General features: G+C 39.0%; 1 protein-coding gene across 3 annotated transcripts in view; it reads right to left on the reverse strand.

The window, feature by feature from the left end:
• Window positions 1-2,497: 2,497 nt before the first annotated feature.
• SLC35F5 (solute carrier family 35 member F5) overlaps window positions 2,498-22,188 on the reverse strand; it is a 49,900-nt gene continuing 30,209 nt past the window's right edge. For all 3 annotated transcript variants that reach the window (XM_048484224.1, XM_048484223.1, XM_048484222.1), the window contains 9 exons: window positions 21,301-21,382; window positions 19,072-19,159; window positions 16,836-16,891; window positions 15,902-16,006; window positions 14,462-14,621; window positions 12,153-12,243; window positions 8,434-8,588; window positions 7,908-7,999; window positions 2,498-5,948 (listed from right to left, as the gene is read on the reverse strand). In XM_048484224.1, coding sequence (XP_048340181.1) covers window positions 7,915-7,999; window positions 8,434-8,588; window positions 12,153-12,243; window positions 14,462-14,621; window positions 15,902-16,006; window positions 16,836-16,891; window positions 19,072-19,159; window positions 21,301-21,382 — 822 coding nt within the window. In that variant the 3' untranslated portion in view covers window positions 2,498-5,948; window positions 7,908-7,914. The remainder of the gene's footprint in view (window positions 5,949-7,907; window positions 8,000-8,433; window positions 8,589-12,152; window positions 12,244-14,461; window positions 14,622-15,901; window positions 16,007-16,835; window positions 16,892-19,071; window positions 19,160-21,300; window positions 21,383-22,188) is intronic.

Below are 22,188 nucleotides of genomic sequence, written 5' to 3' on the forward strand. Positions count from 1 at the left end.
GGGCTGGGAACTTGCTCCTATTCTGCATTACATCCACCAAAGAACATTACAGTCAGCAATTAACAGCTTGCTGGTGGTCCCTGACCAAAAAGCCCAGGGTATTTTTGGCCCTGGCTCCAGCCTGGTGCAACTCTCTGTCAGATGAGACCTGGGGCTTGAGCAGTGGTGGGATTCAAATGAACCAACCACCGGTTCAGCCCCCCACCCCCCCGCCACACTCCCCCTGCGAGGCGAGGGAAGGCGGCGGCTTCGGAGGGCCGTCTGGCTGCTTATGCGCCCACGCCATGTGCCTCTGGGCTGGCGGCACAGCCTTCAGTGTGGTCCCATTGGCTGGTGGGACTCAGCTGGTTAGTTACCGGTTTGGTAGAACCGGTGCAAACTGGCTGAATCCCACCTCTGGCCCTGAGGGACTTTATGCAGTCTCATAGGGCCTGTAAGATGGAGCTGTTCCACCAGGCTTATGGTTGAGGCAGCTAGAATTTTACGATCTAACAGCCTTCCTGTCCTTCTCTTTCCATTTCTTCCCCCCATTTCACATCCATGGGAAGTTTTCAAACTGAGCGCTAGACGCCATCGAATTTTAGGATAATGTATTGATAGTGATATGGATGATTAAGTAGGGCCTGTAAGGGGAAGGACAGCCCATAAATGTTAACAACTCTGTTAGAATTGCCTGTGGATTGGTTAATAGTCATCACCAGATCACAGCCTGCTATTTCTATAAATCCTTTGCCGTCAGCTATCCCTTCCACTCACCTTTTTCCTCCCCACTTTCTTATCACTGCCAAAGGATCTTTGTATATGTCTCTTAAGCTTTGTGATGCTCAACATCTAAAGTGCTAGGGACCAGTAAGTATGCAAATTAACTCGCTTCTTTGTTTTCATGTATTCTTGTTATACCAAGCTGTAAGTCTGCTTTAAAAAAAAATTTTCTGCATTGCTTTCAATAAGCTTTATTTCATTATTTACAGCTGTTTGAGCTACTGGTCAGAGATGTTACTGGCTTGGAGATGTTACTGAAGCATGATAAAGGTCTTTTGGCATCAAATCATCTTTTTAAAAGTCTGAAAAATACCCTTCTGCAGGGGAAAGGGCCACAGTGGGGACCGAGGCAAGGAAAACGGCACCAAGGTGGGCAAAACCAGTAAAAAATGCACAGCTTTTCATCCACTTAACATTTGAAGGGACTTTTGATTACAATATTTCCAAAAAGACCATCTCAGACCAAGTTTTGGAGCAGTCACAACAAAATGAGGGTAAACAAGGAAATAGGACAAATAGAGGATATTGTCATATGGATTAGTGGGTGTACCTTTGCCAGCTGAACTCCGGCGCCCTCCAAACCACTGAAAAATATCTTAGGGTTTTTTTAAGGGTTTTTCCTTCCCACAAAATAGCAGCGATATAAGAGCGCTGAAAAGCGGATCCAGAAAAATGCCAATCTTTCTGGCATTTTGGGGCCACTTTGGCCCTGCTGCCATTAAAAAAACCACCTCTCTCCCTCCCTTTTGCTCTTCACTTACCTGCTGACTGCCACCACAGTCCACATATACTCAGAAGCAGCAGATGGCAGAGAGCAGCACACTGGGCTTAGCCTGCCTGGGCTAAGCATTCAGAACTGTGTCAACGCCTCTGACTTCAATGTGGACCTTTCAGACTGGGGAGGGCAGTTTAAGAGCATAAGGGCCCACTATCTTTTGTGCCACATTTATTAAAATGTTTTATATCCTACCTTTTCCTTCTGGTTCAAAAAAGCTTACTGTACTGAAATAACCCCCCTCCCCACGCATGCACGCACGCACACACACACACACACAATACAATGCCTGCAGCTTAAAGCCTGTTTAACAGCCATCACATTCTAAACTGCCTTTCACCTAAACACTTCCAAAGATTCCCTCACTTCCTCAGGGAACATGTTCCACAAGGTTAGAGTCACTTTAGAAAAGATCAGCTCTAGTAGGTGCCAAGCAGGCTACCTTGAGTGAGGAAAAACATTCAAAAAATGGCAACCCAAAGGGTGTGTTTAGTACACAGGACATTATAGGATCCTTCAGAGTTTGGAATATATGCACAGCTTCTCATCACGTTCTCTTCAGCTTGTACCTCAGCAATCAAGGATGGAAATTAGTTCTCTACTGAGAGTGTACATTCTAGCCTTAGCTGTTCTGCTTAGTTTATTGGGGCTTGCAAACATCCTTATATGCACTGTAAGGCCAGGAGGGTGGTATAGGAAAAAAGTCCTCTGACTCTACTCTGTTCAGAGGAACGGGGGGAAAGGCAATGTATTCAGCAAAGGTAAGATTTGGAGTTTTTTTGGCCTTGCATCCAACATTTAATGGCAGGACAACCAACACCAGGGCATCCTCCTCTAGAGAAAGAATAATTAAATAGCTCTTAGTATTTTTTTTAAAGCTACTTCTTAAAGATTAACATTTCTCTTAAAAATAAAAGGGTAGACATGAAGAATTATTTTTGTTCCAAAAAGACAATTTAGTGTAGAAAAGTGTAAAATCACATTTATTACAGGTTCAATGTCTATTTATAACATATACTCTGTAATTCATAGTGTAATAATGATGGAATTATATTCCATTCCCAATTTCTAAATAATAGTAAGAATGGTAATTTCCAGTTTTTGTTTTGTGTACAGGCTGACCTATCTGAGCACATTTAAACACATTCATCATAATGAGACTGAAAATATTGGAACTTTTTACCAAAATGGGCACCATGTAGTGGTATTATGGGATATACAAAGAATACTGAGCAAAATAAAACATTTATTTGAAAGGTCAACATATTATATTGCTATGCATTTTAAAATATTTTTCCATTACAGTTTTTTAAAAATAGATTATGCAGTTTTAGTGTGAGATAAAACCAAGAATGGGTTCCTTCTGGTAGTGATAACTGAATCCTGTATTTTTTGTCCGAGTGACTTGGTAGAATTAGCAATTTTTTTCCTATGAACATTGAAATGTTGCTTCTGAAAGAAGAGTTGCCCATATGAGGAATATGGGTATGGTTGTTATTAACATTACTGTTAGAGGCTGTTTTTACACACAATCAATAAAACAGCAGATTTTGATGCAGAAAAAAATTGTTCTTGTTTTCCACTATTGGGCTCAGTAATTGCCTCTTTTCTTAGTTTAAGAGCAGTTCAAACTCAGCTTCCTCATGAAGATGAATTTTCTCCTCCCAATGGGCAGAACTTAATGTAAGATCTAAGATATGCACTGCAGCAAATCAAGCAAGTAATCAAAAGGAAAAAAGGACATCATGTCGTTCATGTGATAGGTATAATGACTGACACTACACATTTTCTTTTATAAACAATTCACATGTACAAAGTTCAGCTAGTTAATGACCGCCATTCATAACTGGGAACAGATATGATTATATTGAACAATATTTTTCTGTATGACAGAGAGGAAAAAAGTAGTCAAGGTACTGATTGTATTCATCCAAACATCACATTTTTTCTTAGCATTGACATTGTCAGGATCAAATAGAACTTTCTCCAGTAAAAGAGAGAGAGGAATGTACAAGTCTATATTGCCATTTTGTAATAGGAGAGAATGGAAAGCTTGAATCACAAGAGTGGTGCAGTAACATGACATTTGGACATACCTTTCTGGTGAGAGCAAGGCCCTGTGGGATTTAGTATAGTTCTGTCGGGCTTGCAAGACGGAGATGTTCCACTAAGCCTTTGGTTGAGGCAGCTACAGTTTAATCTCAAACACTGCTGGCCTCTGAAATCCTTTCCCCACCCAGGTCTTTTTTCTCCTCCATTCCTTTTTATTTAAGATAAATCTGAACTAGGAAGAAAGTATTAAGGATGGGATAATTGTTTTAATAAGTCTGAGAAATGCCAGCCGGGTGTTTTTAGTTTTTATCGATCTATGGGATGGTCTCTGACCTTTGAATGAACTATTTTAATCGTTAGCCGGCCTGAGACAGGCCTTGTGCGGGATATCAAATTTAATAAAATAAAAAATAGCTTTGAAATTTCAGGATTTATATACCCTACCTTAGTACTTTAATGAGAGACCACCAAGGAACACTGGGGTTGCTTTGCAGAGGAATGTAATGGCAAACCACTTGTGTTCATTACTGTGGAAATTCTACAGTGTCGCCATAAGTCAGCTGCAACTTGATTACACTTCACAGCCACAGAGTTTATACATATTCACTCTTGGATTCTAGCCCTGGAAGGCATGTTACCTTTATGTATTAAAGATTGTTTTACTGTTTAGTGCTAAATGTAATCCCAAATTCCACAGCACTGCTAACATTTTCACTAGCAGTGCAATCTTATGATGACTTACACCAATCCAAGTCTCTGGATTTCACTGGACTTAGACTGGAGAAAGTTGGCATCAAATTGTTTTGTCAGACTTTTCCCTAAAGCCTTTGTTTCCTTGATTTGTACTCTTAATATGAACTACAGTTCATTGTCAACCATAACTTGAAAACATTCTGCACAGTGTAGTATAGAATCAACTGACCTTAGAAAATCATAACAATGGTAGTGATATATTATTTCCATACAAATACAACCTTGTCTAGTATTATGATTTACACAATCCATTGCTATACAGACGTTTAGAATGATGACTGTCCATTTCTGACTAATCAGTATTCCAAGATATTCCAGAAAAGCTATTCTGGAACATATAATGTCTTGGTCATGAGATGCCGCACCCTTTCAAACAGCACTTCAAGCAGCTTAAAAACTTGCTTCTTATGAGACAGCCTGGAAATTAAAGGGGCCGGGGGAGGGGGGGGGGGCAGCAAGTGGAAATATGCATCAAAAGCTTTCTTGCACACAAACAACTGTATAGGCAAACTTGTGGGTCACACAGCCAAATCTACACATCATGGGCAGATCCATAACTTGGAACCTAACCTGAAATAAAAATTAAACTAGGTGCCCTTTCCCTCCCCACTCAGCAAGTAGGGAAACAGTGGATATGAAAGCTGATGGTGGGGATTTGGAGCAGGCAAATTGCAGGCAAGAAATGGGTTAAAAGAAACGCCTTTTTTGTAATGTTCTTTCACTCACTGCAGCCAATTTTATAAAAAGAATAAAGAGGCTGGAGAAACAATCACAGACCTGCTTGTCATGCATAACTTGGCTCACAGCCCATGCATTCCAGTGTAGCTTAATTTTCTTCTCCAGCATTGAACCAAAAACATTCAGTCATTACAGTTTTGTATATGGAATAATTTGGCACATTTTAGAAGAGTTTTGGTATTAACTAACTTTGAATTCCTTTGATTCGAATGTATGCATTAACTTTGATGTTAACTCTTTATTAACATTTTTACTTTAAGACCCAATACGTGTTGAAGCACAAGGCACCCAACCATTGCAAGGTCTCCTGTAGATAGAAGGGCATAGGTAATGTTGGAAAACGATAATAACTTCTGTAATGAAGTTATTCAAATTGCAATAATTTCCTTCCTTTTCTATTATTCAAGTAAAGATTATACATTAGAAAATAGTTACTCGTACCTATTACAGGTCTCTCGTGTGTTTTAGTTTTTTTCCATTTCAAAGTTTATACAAAGTTATGATCCACAGACTTTTTAAAGAATGTGAAAAGTATTTGTAAAAATCTTGTCCAGCATTTTAACATATGAAAGTTTTTTAAAAATGACTAACTAGAACAGCATTCACTTTCTTGATTATGTCAAGTAATGTCACCAACTGAGTTCTATAAGGCAGACTGGTTTCTTAAAAGAAGTGGAATTTCCTGTAGTAAAGTCATTCTATAATAAAACTGATTCAAGATTGGAAATTGAGAGGAAGTGGGAAGAAATGTATTTTTAAGTTTCACATGAATTGAAACATTTAAAGATTCATAAGAGGCACTGAAAAATGATTCCATGGGGACTTTCCAGAAGATTGTCTCTTCGCTGAGCTATCATTTCACCTTACACTATGAAGAAATAAAAAACAAAATTAGTAGTGGTACCAAATTACAATCTGCAGCCTTTTGACTTTACAAGGTGCATTTTAATCACATTACTGAGGAATAATAAGGGCACGAACATATGGCAGCTTACTTAGAATTGGGCAGCCCAATCCAGATGGGGGGTGAACACTCATAGGGACTGTTGGGGTGACACTGGTACATTTGCCCCCTCTGGCAGTGCAAGGAGAACTGCCATCAGTGGAAGCCGCCAGCCACAGCTCAGCTCCATGATGGTGAAACCTGGAAGTTGGGGCTGCTGCAGAACAGTCCCGGTGTCTATTCAGATGCCAGCGTGTGTGGGGTGGGGGTGGACTGGGGTGTCCCCAGGGGTGGAGCTGATGCTAGTTGGCTTCCACTGATTTCCCAGCCTGGGAAGGCTACTCCAGCCTTTGTGGCCTATGGGGCAATTTGGGTGGCAGGAAGGTTTGTTTTCCCTTCCTTCTGTGCCGCCCAAAGCCCTTTTGGAAGCAGTGCAATGCTGCCTTCGCCATGATGCCTCTGGTCACAACAGCACTCCCCTCCCAACTGGATCGCACTGTTAATGTATTAAGGGGGAAAAAAAACTCTACCGGGATTTTGTTGTTGTTGTTCTGCTCAGGATACTCATGCAGCAATATCAGAGCAAGACAACCTGCCAATGTTACCAAGAATCACACCTGCAAGAAGCTATTAGCAAATGTTTGCCTTTATAACTTAGATTATCATGAGGATCCTTCTCACAGTTAATAATGAAACTTTAAATGTATTAAGTGATTGAAGATGGTGCTCATGTAGGCCCTCTGAAGTGGTTTTTCATAAGTAGTGGACTTCAACATCTGTAAGCCAGCTATCAAGTATAACAAGCATGCAGATAAATGTCAGGCCCCGCCATTCTGGGCCTGCTAAAGCGCCTGAGACATGTCTGGGCATGCCCTGCTGTGACTGGTCTTGTATCAGCATTGCCCCAGGCCAGAGGCCCAGCTTTCCTGTTTTGCAGCAAGGTAGTGAATAGAGTTCACCAGCCCCTAATCTTTCCTCTTCCGTTAATGGCCAGGCCATTCCCGAAACAATGTATCTACTGCAACTGTCTCCAACTATCCTTTCTCGTGTTGCTATGGGGAATGCAAAGGTGGGGGCTATCTGACTGTACCTGTAAGGTTTATACTAGGAGCCAGGGAGCTGGGACCTCAGTCTCAGCTACCTGGTCACATGGGTCAGACACAGTTTCAATAAAGATCTTGAAGCCATTCTTGAGTCTTGTTATTGACTAGGGTACTAGGCCCTTACAATAATACAAATCACTATAGTCTGATATCCCAAACTATTTTCCTTTTATGCAGTGGTGGGATCCAAAAATTTTAGTAACAGGTTCCCATGGTGGTGGGATTCAAACAGTGGCGTAGCGCCAATGGCGTGGCCGGGCATTCCGGGGGTGGGGCATTAATAATTTCTCTGTTACTGTAAAAAACTCTTACTGTAAAAAAAAGTTCCTAATTTCCAGTTGGTATCTTTCTGTCCATAATTTAAACTAAATATAGCAAGTCCTATCGTCTATTGCCAACAGAAACAACTACTTCTCCTCTAATTGACTGCCTGTCAAATACTTAATACTTTCAAATACTTAATTTTGTTTCTAGAAATCAAAAGAAGGATACTTTCCTTAAACAAGGAACTTTACCATATTACTAAAAAACATGTTTCTTTTGTAAACATTGCCCAACGGGGAGAATTATCCCATTTTCTACCTTCGCTAACCAGCCACATAGGAAACAACAGGACTTTATGATTTTTGGACCTAATAGAATTTCTAACGGAAAAGCAGACCCTCTCGGCACACACAAATAATTAGTAACCCACTCTCGGGAACTGGTGAGAACCTGCTGGATCCCACCTCTACTTTTATGACTTTTATGTACAAAAAGTCTATTATACTATCATACAAACCTGTTGTCTAAGAGCAGCCACTGTCTCCATCTTCTTGAGAAATACTGTGCATTGCAATGAGACTTACACATTGCTCACTTTCTTCTGGTGTTCTACAAAATGATACAAAATTGTGAAACTATTTTATTAAATCTACAAAGAACTCCATGACCATATCCTATAATTCTGTAGAGGCAGAATAGAAACCATCTTGAGTCTTACAATGTTTTAAGAGATCAGTAATTCTGCCTTTCTTCATTTTCTATTCCACTCTAAACTGATAAACTAGCATTATCCAGAATTATCTGGTTACACAATATTTATCCACACATTTGAATTAAAGCATTGTTGAAAAAACTGATAAAATGGGAGAATCAAGCTCTTATCTGACAGGGAAATTAAAGTGCAAGAAGTCTTCAGATTTCAAATTAAAATGTTTCAGACGATATTAAGTCCTGTGCAAATATTGAGTTATAAATTAAGATAATTAATTATAAAGGGGAAGACTGGGGGGAGGGGGAGCAAAACTGCAGTGAAGTTATTCTACCTCTGAATACGGTGTTTCCTGCAGAAAAATACAAAAACTCTTCTGATTCCTACCATCACAGGATCCCAGTTGTTGTAGTGACACAAAAGAGTTGCAATGAAAAATGAAAAAAATACAGGGATGGCCCCTGCAAAAAATAACCAAGAAAATGTAACCTGAAATTAGAATGAGAATGATATTTTGGTTAGAAATAGATCACTGCATTGTTTCAGCTGCAGCAAAAGCAGATTAGACATATATGTGGGCAGGACAGAAAACATACTTTATCTCTTAGCTATCTATGAAAAAGATATTTGGTTACAGAAAAAAATCAAATTAGTACAAAGTCTATGCTCTCTTCTTCTTCAGGACAGATTTATTTGGAAACTCTGGTATAAAATCCAAATTGCAAAGTAAAACTCAAGAACATTCTCAACCAAGGAAGCAGAAAAAAGGGACATCAATTCAGATATTTTAAGAAAGACATAAATAAAATCAAGTCATTAATATACATTTTAATTTCTGGATTGCTGAAAGACAGGTAATATTACCTATAGCTATTAATTTTTCGTGCAGAGATTATGTCTTATTCCAGATCTTCTGATCAGTGAAGAAATATTATAATTTGCGGTGTTCTCAAATGCCTTGCTATTTTTATCTTCATCACAATTTGGCCTTTCCAAATTTCAGATGTAAATATGCCCCAACTACAAGGAAGGTTACTGTAGGGAAGAGGTTCCCATCCTTCTAAATTACAAAGGCCCCTTTTAAACATCAAAAATTTTGGATACCCCCACATGGTAATAATTGTACTATTAGTTTCCACTGATGGAGGAAATACATGAAGACAAAAAGATCAAAAATGACAATGCTCAATGTGCATACAGACTCACAGGTCCCTTCAGAGTCCCAGATTAGAAAACATGCTAGTTGATGCTGGATTTTATAACCAGTTTTTAATTCGACCCCTCCCCATCTGCACAAAAATAAGATTTGGGGGGGGGGACTTTTAAAAAGATTAAAGTATGGGGGGGGGGGGTGTCAGCATCAATATTGAGGATCGCTTGCCAAAACAATGAACAAAACCAGCAGGAGCAGCTTAAGGCACAGCTACTGGGCATGTCAAAAAGAGAACAGTTGAAGTGACAGGGAGAAAGGGTAGAGGTGGCACCAAAGGTGGGCAAACCAGTCAAGTAGTGGCAGCATTCCTGTAGTATGTACGTTTGCAGGTATGGCAGTTACCAGAGAAACAGCAGGACAGGATGGGACCAGGAGGAAAAAGGAAAAAGTAGGAAAAGTCAGAAACAGTGGAAAAAAGGGGGAGGGAAAGAGCCAGCAGGGGTAGGCAGGCAAAGAAAGAAGCAGTGGGGGCAGGAGAAGCAAGATAAACAGATGGGGTCTCATGGGTCCTCATTTGTAAGTATATATTTGCTTATAACATTAAAAAATAAGTTGGAAAGAATTATGCAACAAAAATGCAATATTAATTAGTTATTCTGTTTTTTAAGTGATATTGAAGAGTTAAGAGGGATCTTGAAAGAACCACTTTTAACAAAGAGGCAGACGGTTTCATGTTAATATATCACATAGGTTTATAAAGACTGAATTTATGTAAATATATCAATTATAAAACAAAAAGCACTGTGGACGAGTGACACAGTCTGTCTCTTGCCATGATCTTGCTCAACCTCTCTGTTCAACAATATCTGCCAAAATCATTTAAAGCTACTCTGGCTGTACTTGGCCAGGTATGCATGGATCTTCCAATGCAGCACACTGTTCCTACCACTGATGTTTTGATCCCTGGATCTCAAGGCCAGGGTATTGCGGAATAAAGCAAAGGGAAAAAAGTCATACTAGGGATCAGAAGTATTTCAGCTGCGGATACGGAGGGGAAAGGTGCGAATCATTTAATTTTGGGGATTGAATTCTGTGAGTTCCTTGAACTTCAACCTAATGCTATTGTTATAGTTAAGATTGATAGGTGAACTGAATGCTACTCTCACACTAGATCTAAAACATCTCACTTCAGAATGGAAGTGTTACAATGACGGCAAATTCTACCAGCATCAAAAATGAATAAAAAGAAGGATTAACACTGTGAGAGGTACAATATATCTTATTGTACACAGTATTCATCATATAATTTCACAGATTTCTAAAGCTGTTTTACAGAGCCCTTAAAAACCTACACAGTAATTTAATTTACAACACTACTCACACAATCATGTGAGCTCTGCATTGTTCTGTAAAACACAAGTAAAGTTCAATAAACGCCTCTCTTGTAGAAAGAATTTTAAGCCATGTTTGAAGGTAGTTTTGATTTTTTTAAAGTGTTAATCTAGTTCAGTGATAACTGTACCCAGAGTACCACTACTTCTTATTGTAGGCATGTGAAGATTTGAGTGATGAAGGCACCGATGAAACTAGGAACTTTACCATAAAATATAAACAGTCCTTGGTAGTTTGTGTGAATAACAGCACAATCCAGTTTCTGTCAGGGGACAGCACTGCTGCCTGCATTCCTGGGGCAAAAGCCAGATAGGAGCCAATCAATGTCAGCTCAGCATCCAGGATGTTCCCAGTTGCACCGGCCAACACCGGCCAGTTGCAGTTAGGCCAACACAATTATGGAAGCAGTGGACAGAGGTGAGCTGGGTGTTAAAGAGCTACAAAGCACCCACCTGATTCCCTATTTGTGCTCCTGGGCAGCACAAGTGCCATTTATGACAGCCAGGAGGGCAAACATGGCGGTACAAACCTGCCACCTCTTACGCCCATTCTGCCTTGCCTCTTTTCACCCCAACCTGCTCCTCCTCATACCCTACCTCAAAAACTCTAGGAATTTCCTAACATGGTGAGGTTGACCCAATCAGGCCTGGCAGCAATTAGTCCTCCTTCAAAGGCCAAAATACCCTGGAAGGGTCCTGCCCTTTCTCCTGCCTTTTACTTACAAAAATGCCAAACCGGAATGCTGTGGTTACCTAGCAATAGCCACTGAGGCAATCCATTGCTTAAAGCTGTAGGTGTCCCTTTTATTATATTAGGATTTTTAAAACCTATTTAAACCTATTATATTTTGTTTTTTAGATTTCACATTTTTCTGCAAACATGGGACCTTTTTCAGGTTTGTGGAAAGATATGTCTTGCCTGTTCACAGCTCCAGTCCAGACTGAGGTATTGTCAGATTTAGCCGACTTCACTATTAGACTTTAAAATGTCTTATTTGAAAAACAATAGATTTAGTAACACCATTACAGAATAGATCTGTGCATGTATTCCATATCTTTCTAAGATTGTACTCCTTGCTAGAGTAGAGCAAGCAGGTTGGATGAGGGGGGAAGTATACACTGACCAACTGTTCCCCATGGTACCCAGGGATTATATTGAAATAATTTTAACTGGGCAGAGGTGGGCACAGCTCTTGAGGAAATAAATATACATGCAAGCATTGCAGAGTGAGGGGAAGGACCACAAGACATTTTCTTCTTCATTTTTGATAACTTCTATTAAGCTTACTGTCATGATCTTTCCCTGCTACCTTACCATGAAGAATATGTAGTTTTTCACTGATAAAAGAATTCAAGAAAAGACAAGAAACAACAGCAATTTTATATAATTAAATACAATTTGTCCCTTATCAGAGCTATAATATTTTTGCCTTGTCTTGTAACTGTCCATAAATTATCTGTCAGGGCACTAATGGTGAGCACAATTGTTATCAATAAAGTGTACTTTACCTTTTGCTTGCACATGTCAGCTATTATGGATAGAGGTATTGTAAGGCTCAGGGCAAGTGTGCCTATCAATGATGAGGTAAGAAAGCAGCCCCTAGGAAAATATTAAAATATAAATTTTAAAGATTTAACAGTCAACACATTGTTAAGGTGTATAAACCTATTTTCCTGCGTGTAAGCAGCATTTGTGGGCTTGCTGAAGATTCTAAAGCTATTTCTGAAGTGCAACACAATTGTGAAATTAAGACTTTTTATTTATTAAAAATATTTATAGCATTATCCATAATCAAACTTTACATAACATTAGGAACCCATAACTTGCGTCCCCAACATGCAGGTCAGTCTCAAAAAGCAGGTGCAATGGACTCCATTATGGATTCCAACTGTGGCACTAGAGAAAGGGGGATTTACTTATACATCTCCTACCCTGTTTCCCTAATAAAAACTGGCATCATGGGCTGCTTTTAATTCCTTTAGGGAAAGACAGATATTTATCTCACATTCATTGTCTCCCCTCTACCAGGACTTAAAACAGACTGTTTTCAATGAAGAAATGGGTTTGGGGCAAAAAGTTAATTTTTTTCCTTCCAGCATTGCTCCTTTTACTGCTTTCTGGGGTTAGAACAAATGTTGGGGAGTCCACTCCAATCACTGATACACAATGGCATATGAGCTTTGGCCTTTAACTATGGATTAATTTTAAGCCTGTGCCAAGTTCAGAAAACAAAAAGCAGCTAAGATTAAGCTCAGTAAAAATCTTATGCCTTCCAAATTTATTCCAATTTTTCACAGTTGAAGTTTCCAGCTGCCCGCTATGGAATAACGGGGCTCTAACTAGTGTTAACATGTACACTTCAATTCTATAAACATTAGCCCTCCTTCTCAGGGCAGGCTTCAAATTTGATCTCTTGTTCTCAGAACACTATGCCTCTGTGTATGAATATGTTGTGTGGTGGTTCACTAATGCATCTTCATTAATGATCACAGCAATAAAGGATGACTTGTAGGCTGACAGGACTGCACATAGCATCCTGTTAAACTGTATTTCCTGATGTCAACATAAGCAACTTTTTACTGGAAACAGTTCACATACTTGGCTGAAAGTCATCCAGTGTTCAATATTTAAGTGAAGTGATATATATATATAAATATGTCAGTTAGAATGTCTGTGATGGCATTGGTTACTCTGGGACCTTGATAATCTAAACATTTGTAATAGGACTCTATACAATAATTTTTTGAGAAAGTAGACAGAAGACCAGTCGTCAGGTAATGTATCAGACAATTTATTTATTTAAATATTTATACCCCACCTTATCCATAGCTCAGTTTTGCTTACCAACTTAAATAACATAGAACACAATATAACCCCCTCCTTAAAAGTGCCCCATTATGAAATTGATCAGCTTTGCCGTACCTCCTAAACACCTCTGTAGGCTACATTCCCAACACCTTGTGAGGGAGTTCATTCCTTAAAGTAAGAGTTATGATGGAAAAATCATGTGATCTAATTGATGGCAGACTGGTTACTCAAAGCAGGGGAACAGTTAGTAGGGGCAGCCTGAGGGCCTCAGATGACCTTCCCTGCTACTTGTACCACTGTTACTGAGCTACCCTCTTCTATTAGCTACTAGGAGCTGTCAAAGGTTGGCATTGATAACAGAATTGTACATGGAGTGACAATTGTGCTGTACATTCAGCTACTGTAACACTATCATATGCAGGTTTCACCCAGGCTGTGTTCCAGCCTTCTGAGTAACAGCCATCATGTGGCAGATACCATAGTACTGTTCAAGCCATAACAGTGCTATAGTGGAAAGGGATGCCTCACATTTCACTCAATGAGAACTATCCACCCTAAACAAGCAAGTAACAAATAAAAAGATAAATCAATGTTTTTGCCATCAAGTCAAGACTTATGGTGACCTCTGGTGGTGTTTTCAAGACAAAAGATGTTCAAAAGTGGTTTGTCACTGCCTGCTTCCACATCACACTTCTGATATTCCTTGGAGGTCTCCCATCCAAATACTTGCCAGGGTCAAGGTTGAGAGTGAGTGACAAGGTCACCCTGCAAGTTTCCATGGCAGAGTGGGGACTTGAACCTGGGTTTCCTAGATTCTAGTCTGATATTTTAACTACTAACCCCCTGCTAACCTTATTCTCTTTACTAATTAACTCTTGATGATAATAGTGATGAAGATATGCTGAGACAATTTTTGCAACACCAGGTGCTATATAAAAATAGTCATATTTACTCATCTATTCAATCAGAACCCCGATTCCCACTTTCAATAGCTGTTAAATGTACATACCATAACCAAAGAAATTCAGACAGGACAGTTCCAATAAGGCCATTGATAACAATGCATGTAAGTACAAATTTGCTGGGAAATTCAAAGTCTTCAAATCCAGTATAATGAAGTAGGAAGAAACCTGGCCAGAGCAGCAGCAAATTAAACAAACCAACAAAACCTGCAAAAATTCATAACACCAAACGTTACTAGAGCAAAAAAAAAAAGTTTACTTTGTGATTATATTTCTTATATATTAATTGATTTAGTGTATTTATAACTGTTTGTCTTTGCACAATCGGGAACTAGTTTCAGAAATGAAACCTGGAAAACTTAAAATGCATAGTTCTCACTGATGTTTGCATTTTTCCTCTATGCCAAGAACCCCTTGCACTAGTACACCATGCTCAGTGATGGGATCCAAAAATTTTAATAACAGGTTCCGATGATGGTGGGATTCAAACAGTGGCGCCGCTGCACACACGCACCTGCAGTCCCTACTGGGCAGGGAGGTTGCTTTAGTAACCCCTCCTCGGCACTCAGAAAAAATTAGTAACCACTTCTAGAGAAGTGGTGAGAACTGGTTGGATCCCACCTCTGACCATGTTCTTGTAGTAATGCAAGAGTGTTTCACATCAGCAGAAGGGACCTTGCAGTAGAATATCCACAGAATGAAATAGAAATAGCCAATCCAGATTTCTATAACCTACGACTAGATAGTTTACCAAGTTCAGGTAGAAGAATTCCAAGTAAGGGTTATGTCGGATCATTAATCAAAGAATGGCAAAAAAAGTATTGCTATTTCGTCAGATATTTAAACAGATGTCTCAACGTTGGGATTAGCTGTACAATGTTGCAATAATTCAAAAGAAGACAATGCAAGTGAATACAAATTATCATTAATGCTGTAATAGAATCCAGGAGTACGCTAGTGAATACAGGCATCTTTTCTCCCATGAGGTATCTAAGCTATCACTGTTAATCTAGTCACATCATTAAAATAATCAGTAACAATGGACATTCTTAGTACTATTTTAATTTCCCCCAACAATATCTAGAAGTGGCACAGGTGATTTAAAGTGGGATGCGGGTTAGAAGAAGGTAACTGAATGGGAAGGGCCATTCATACAGTATCAAATCATTGCAATTTTCACAGTTTGTCAGCAAAAGTTTCTCCAGTCTGTAACTACAGACTACAGTTCACCAAGGAATGGAAAGACAGTATGGAAAGGAAGAGTCCTGAGACTTCCTTATGTAGAGCCAAGCCATGTTATGTTATAGCAGCAAGTCTAAACAGATCCTTAGCTTTTTTTACGACTCATGGCAAAAAAGCTACGGTTGTTCTTCGCATGTATACCTATATGTACATTTCAGATTAATTAAACATTTTTGGCAAATCTTCAGGCTTAAGCAGCAATACCTTGTTCCCAAGAAATCCCCTTATTAAAATTCTAATCTTACCAAAAAACATTGGTATATCAAGTTTGTCTTCTCTGTCAACTTTTCGTTTTATCATAACTATGTAGATTGCGTAGAGCATAGCTCCTATGAGAGACCACAGGGAACCTGCAGAATGGGGGGGGGGGGCAGGTGGAGAGAAACCAAGCATTCCTCATTTCATTAAAGTCACATTACTGTATTATAATATTTTTTTTAAAAAAACCTTAAAATACTATTAAGCAATACTTGTAAAAGTAATAGGGTTTAACATCTTGCTTAAAATATTTACACTTGCTTATATACATTAATATTATGCAAAGGAAATTGTTTTCAATTTGTGACATAATATGAAAACATGCTGAATTTCCAAAAAATGCTATTATTGTTTGACTGCAGACCCACTCTAAAATGCAATCCTATGCACACTCCAATAAATCCAACTGGAAATTGAAAGACTTCTAAGTAAACACGTACAGGCACAATCCAGATAGAGGAGGGGGCTGAATTGGCTTGTGGAGGTGGCACTCCCCCGGTGGAGGGGCAATCAGACCATTGGGTGGCTGTTGCCAGCCCTGCAGGCATGGGGGGGCGGTGACGGAGGCGTTTCTTGGGGTGGATATGACCTTAGTCAAACCCCGAGTTTGCCACAGTAGGGTTGCAGCCCTGGCCCTTGGACTTAGGCTATCTAGTAGGTCCATTAAACTATGAAGGGCTTTCTGGTGGCAGGTTTTTTGGGGTGGTTTTTTTTTTTGCATTCTTCACACTCCCTGCGCCAAAAAGCACTCTGGATGCAGCAGGGCAGAGCCACAATAGTGCCATCCCTGGCCGTCCAAGTGCTCTAGATTAGGCTGCCTCTATACTAACATAGAATTAAATGTGTGGTGTTGGAATTATTAAAGTCTATATAACAGTAGCTTTAAATCCATTCACAGTGTTGAACTTTTGTAAAATATACCTATTCCTGCAGATTTATCAGATCCAGAAAGATTCACAAGAACAACACCTCCAATGCTATTTTGAGGGAAATAAAGTAGGATTAGAGAGGATTTCCACATGAAAAACATTTAAAAGCAGTTCATTATATAAAATTGCATATACCGTATATACTCGTGTATAAGTTGACCCGCATATAAGTCGAGGTACCTAATTTTACCACAAAAAAATGGGAAAATGTATTGTCTCACATATAAGTCGAGGGTGGGAAATGCAGCAGCTACTGGTAAATTTCAAAAATAAAAATAGATACCAATAAAATTACATTAATTGAGACATCAATAGGTTAAATGTTTTTGAATATTTATTTCAAAGAAAAACACTAAACTAGCTCTGTAAGCCCTGATTCTCCCTTTCCATCCACTCAGAAGGGGGGTGATTTAAAAGGAGAATCTGGGGAAAATTTGAGGATGCCTGTGAGGGGAGGAATGTTTAAGTTAGCAGTACCAACATTTCAGAGTATCTTTAGGAGACCCTCCTGATGATACCACCCAGGTTTGGTGAAGTTTGGTTCAGAGGGTCCAAAGTTATGGACCCTCAAAAGTTATGGACCTCATCTACTATTAGCTTCCATTGGAAACAATGGGGATGGGAGCACCACCTTTGGGGGTCCATAACTTTGAACCCCCTGAACCAACCTTCACCAAAACTGGCTGGTATCATCAGGAGTTTCACCTGATGATACCCTGAAATTTTGGTGCCACCAGCCTACAAACTGCGCCCCCTGGCAGCCGACAAAGTAAAAACCCTAAAATATTTTTAAAAATACACCTCACTCGCATATAAGTCGAGGGGGGCTTATTCAGCACAAAAATGTGCTGAAAAATTCAACTTATATGCGAGTATATACGGTATATTTGGGTTTATCTCCTTCTCTTCATTTCACCAAATTTATTAACAAATTAAACTATTCCAATTAACTACATTTCAGAAGTGCTACAGCATAATCCTAAGGGGGAGGGTAAAACCACTGCGTGGTGGTGTGACCCCATCGCTGGTGTAGGGGAGCTGAGTTGCAGCACAATGCCTGCAAACCAAAGCAGCTGTGGCACCAACCCTCTTCCAGCACAGGAGCCCATCCTGACACCTAAGGCTTTAAACAGCTTCCTGAGCACTTTTGGTTCAGGAATCCCGCCATCTGCCGGTGTAAGTCTGCAACAACTGGCATAGCCCATTGTGCTGCATAGGGAAATTTCACAGAGGTCAGGGGAGTATCGCTCTGGGCTTGCTGGCCACAGCACAGCAAGCCTCTTTGGAGGCAGTGTGGTTCCAGGGCACAATTACTCTCTCCCTCTCTCCCCACCCCCAGGATTGCACTGTAAATCATTTAAATTAATTATCTGTTAAGCGTCAAAAGGAAAACACAACACACATCCTATGTATTTATAATCCAAGTTAAAATAATGACAAAATCGTCAACATCCTATATAGAAGCATCTTCAAAGTAAAATAAGAAAAAAAATCATCCTGCATATTTTTTAAAAAATATTTTGACACTTTATTGGGTACAGAAAACGAAAAGAAAAAAAACCTAGCCACTTCTGAGTGTGTGGGGAGGGGAGAGAAACTTAATCATACAGGGATGTTCGTAAGCAATAAGATACACAGTGTTTCGATTTGGTACCTTCTTGGTATTTCAACTGTATTTCTGCATAATTGTGGAATATACAAGTTATTTTGATAAGTATATATTCTGCATACTAGCAGTTCAAAACTTGCAACTTTATCTATGATGCATTACAAAAAAAAATAAGGCAAATGTAGCCTTGTGTCTCCACAGGTTCGATATATAGAGATCACAACAAGTAGCCCAGGTGCCCAAATTTCTGTATGTAGGGGGTGGTGTCGCTGACAGTCCATAATTGCTCCGCTGCACATTTTCCTCACAATTATGAGATTCAATAAGTTCACCTGCCACATTAACATGAGCAAGTTCTTCATAGTGAGGTTTTGTCAGAGATCTAATCCTGGGTTGTTAGAATAGAGGAACAGTGGGTAGTAACAGGCACAGCAGCTGTCAAAACAGCAGTAACACTCGAACAGAATTAATGTATTTCCCCTACAGTTACACACGATCTGCAGAATCTAAAAATAGTGACAAAGCCTTCACCACTAAATCCAGCTATCTAAAGGAATATAAGACAACTCTTGCCTGTGGTAGAGAAGAAAATTGGAGATTAAGGTGTCTATATTCCTACCTTAAAACGACAGCTAACAATTTTGAAAGGGTAAATCTGTCTCCACTGTTACTTGGAAACACTGCAGCTAGGATTAAGGTAAAAAGTCCTGAGAGAAAAGGAGAAAAAGATTCTATTTTAATCTTGAGTTATGCAAGCAGGAAAATACTAGCACATTATACAAAAAAAGCTATGAGATTATAAACTGTAAGATCTAAAAAGTACCTAGTTGCTAATATTAATCAAATATAAACACTTTAAATATGAAAAGAACAAAACAAATAGTATCATTTCAGGTCATTTAAATGAGTATTTATGTTGTGCATCTCAAATGGAATCTTCTCCCAATGTATTACTTTTAAAATGAGAAACAGGGTTCAATTGAAACTATATTTGAATTTTCCAATGGAGGCGTGGGCAGTGTTAGTTGATGTCCCCTCCACTGCATCTAGAGCTGTTCTTGGGGTAGTACTTTGAGGGACACAACAAGTTGTAGTAAGAAAGGGAGTTACACAGTACTTTGGATTCAGCCTAAAATGTTTTAATGTTCAAGGTCTTCTCTCTAGTAAATATTTAATTCTTTAATGCCTACGATATTAGTGTTTGGGCATGCTATGGGTAATGCATCATTGCCATCCTTTGTTCTCATTCTTTTGTGATCATTATTTCCCACTGCATATTGTGCAAGCACTGGCTCTGCAAACTGTTGTTAGCATGACTGTTATTCCATGTAATCCAGCATTTTAAACAGAAATATAAAGGTGAACTTTCAGAGGTTAAGCAAGTATAGGGCAGATCCTGCTCTTAACAAGTACTCATAATCCATCTCAGCCTTAATAAAAGGGGGAGAGGGAACACATGACGGACAGAGAACACAAACTGTGGTTTGGTACTCAATTTTTTAATTTTTCTTAAAAGCAGAGCTTGACTCTTTCTGTAAAACTATATTGGATTTTGTGAGTACTTTAAATAACAGTGAACTATTCCTCACATCGCAGCAAAATAAGAGTGAATAAGAGACATAAGATGTTATAACATGCCCACTATGTGAAACCATTCTGCAGGGTAACATATTTAATAATTCTTTGCTTAACAGTCTTTCGCTGCTGCTAGTGGACTTCTCCATTTAACTCTGTCAGATGTCTAAAACGCAGCTACTAATGATGGCTTTGTTAAAAACAACGTGAGCAACAGAATATTAGCAATCTGGCAGGAACAGTACTACTATAACCATTTTGTGTATGTGTCATTAATTTAGCTAAGAGTATCTGTGTGGTGTAACCATTACAAAATTGGGATAGGCTCTGGGAAACGCTGATTTGAATCCCCACTCTGCCATGAATGCTCACTGGGTGACCTTCATCCAGTCACACATTCTCAACCTAACCTACCGTATATATTCATGTATAAGTCGACCCGAGTATAAGTCGAGGCACCTTGTTTTATCACAAAAAAATGGGAAAACTTATTGACTCGTGTATAAGTCGAGGGTGGGAAATGCAGAAATGTAGTTCCCAGCAGGCCGTTTGCAGCCTGGAAGGGAACACAGGCAGGCCACAAGCCTGCTCCGTTTGTTAAAGTAAGTGTGTGTGTGAGGGGGCGTCATGGGTGTGTGTGTGAAAAATCACTGACTCGCGTACAAGTCGAGGGGGGCATTTTTCAGCCTAAAAAAAGGGCTGAAAAACTCGACTTATAGCCGAGTATATATGGTACTTTATTGGCATGTTGCAAGGTTAACATGGAAGTGAGAATTATACCGTAAACTGCACTGTGGTAAACAGAAGTAAATAAAATAAATTTGTATGATGAAGAGCAGATATATTTGCTAGAAAGCGCTCAAGTTACAGCTGTGACTATACAGAACTGTCTGAAGCATTTCAAGAAATACATGTGAAGACATCCATTATGTATTGCCTGTATATATGCTACCAATCCAATAAACATAAAATACCTAAGTGATTTTTTTTTCATGTTCAACAATATATCTTTAAGACAGAGTTTAATAGGAAATTAAATTCTGAAAGTATATGCTCCTTCCAATGATTTAACAGAACCTCCTAATGCCAAGGAGTTTTCACTGCAGAAGGAAATTCTGGCATGTAATTTTGGCTCACCAAATTTCTGCATTTCTCATCTTCAATGATTGGCAACTGAAAACATTAACCGACGTCTTGAACATTCATTTAACTTTAGCAACTGCAACAAGAAGTCTAATTTTGTCAGTAGTCTGAATGCATAATTTATTCTTACCAGAAGTTGAAGACAGGATGTTAACTATAGCCACTTGGGTGTCTGACAGTGCTTCTTGATAAGAGAAATTTGCCAGGAACCACTAGGAGATTAAATAAAATTTGTTGATGTAACAGCTGGAGCCATAACAGTAACATGCTAAAAATCTATTTTCCGTTTATATGGGGGAAAAAATCAGAATATATGAAAACAACAACAATAATTGGGATTATTAATGTGCAAACATTTTGATATTATAAAGGTTACAAGGAAGCTTTGAAAACAGCAATTTTGAGATACATCAAGGTTGGACAGACTTTTTGTTACTTTATGAAGCTGCTTTATATGATTGCTGCATTCAAACTATGCCACCAAATTATGAACACATTATTCATGCTTAAGCCCCACTGAAACATACGATTTAGTTGAAAAAAAGTTGTGCCATTGATTTCAGCAAGTCATAAGTATGACTAGTTTTTTATCTATGAAGGCCTCGATAATTTGATTTAAGATTATTTTTCTTCAGTTTGAAACATATGACAAATTACTATACCATATAAATTGGGTAACTGGAATTGTTGGAGACCTGAGCATCACAGAAACATATCATATGTAATTTCATTGGTCACAGTAACCTTTTTGACATAGGGTGTGACAACCTCCCAGCTGCTGAGAAGCCCCCATAGCATACAATAGACTGATTAACTTCTGAGATCTGATGAGCTCAGGCTAGCCTGGGCTATTCAGGTTAGAGCCACGTTTCATTGATTACCTCACAAAGCTGAGAATTTGCTCACATATATATTTATTTAAACATTAATCAATTTATCTAGTTTCTCATGAAGCATGGGTGAACATCCCTGCAAATTACCACTTTTTTAAGGATAAGTTTTAAAATTAACAATAAAT

This window comes from Sphaerodactylus townsendi, linkage group LG02, assembly GCF_021028975.2.
Source record: "Sphaerodactylus townsendi isolate TG3544 linkage group LG02, MPM_Stown_v2.3, whole genome shotgun sequence".
NCBI classification, from domain to species: domain Eukaryota; kingdom Metazoa; phylum Chordata; class Lepidosauria; order Squamata; family Sphaerodactylidae; genus Sphaerodactylus; species Sphaerodactylus townsendi.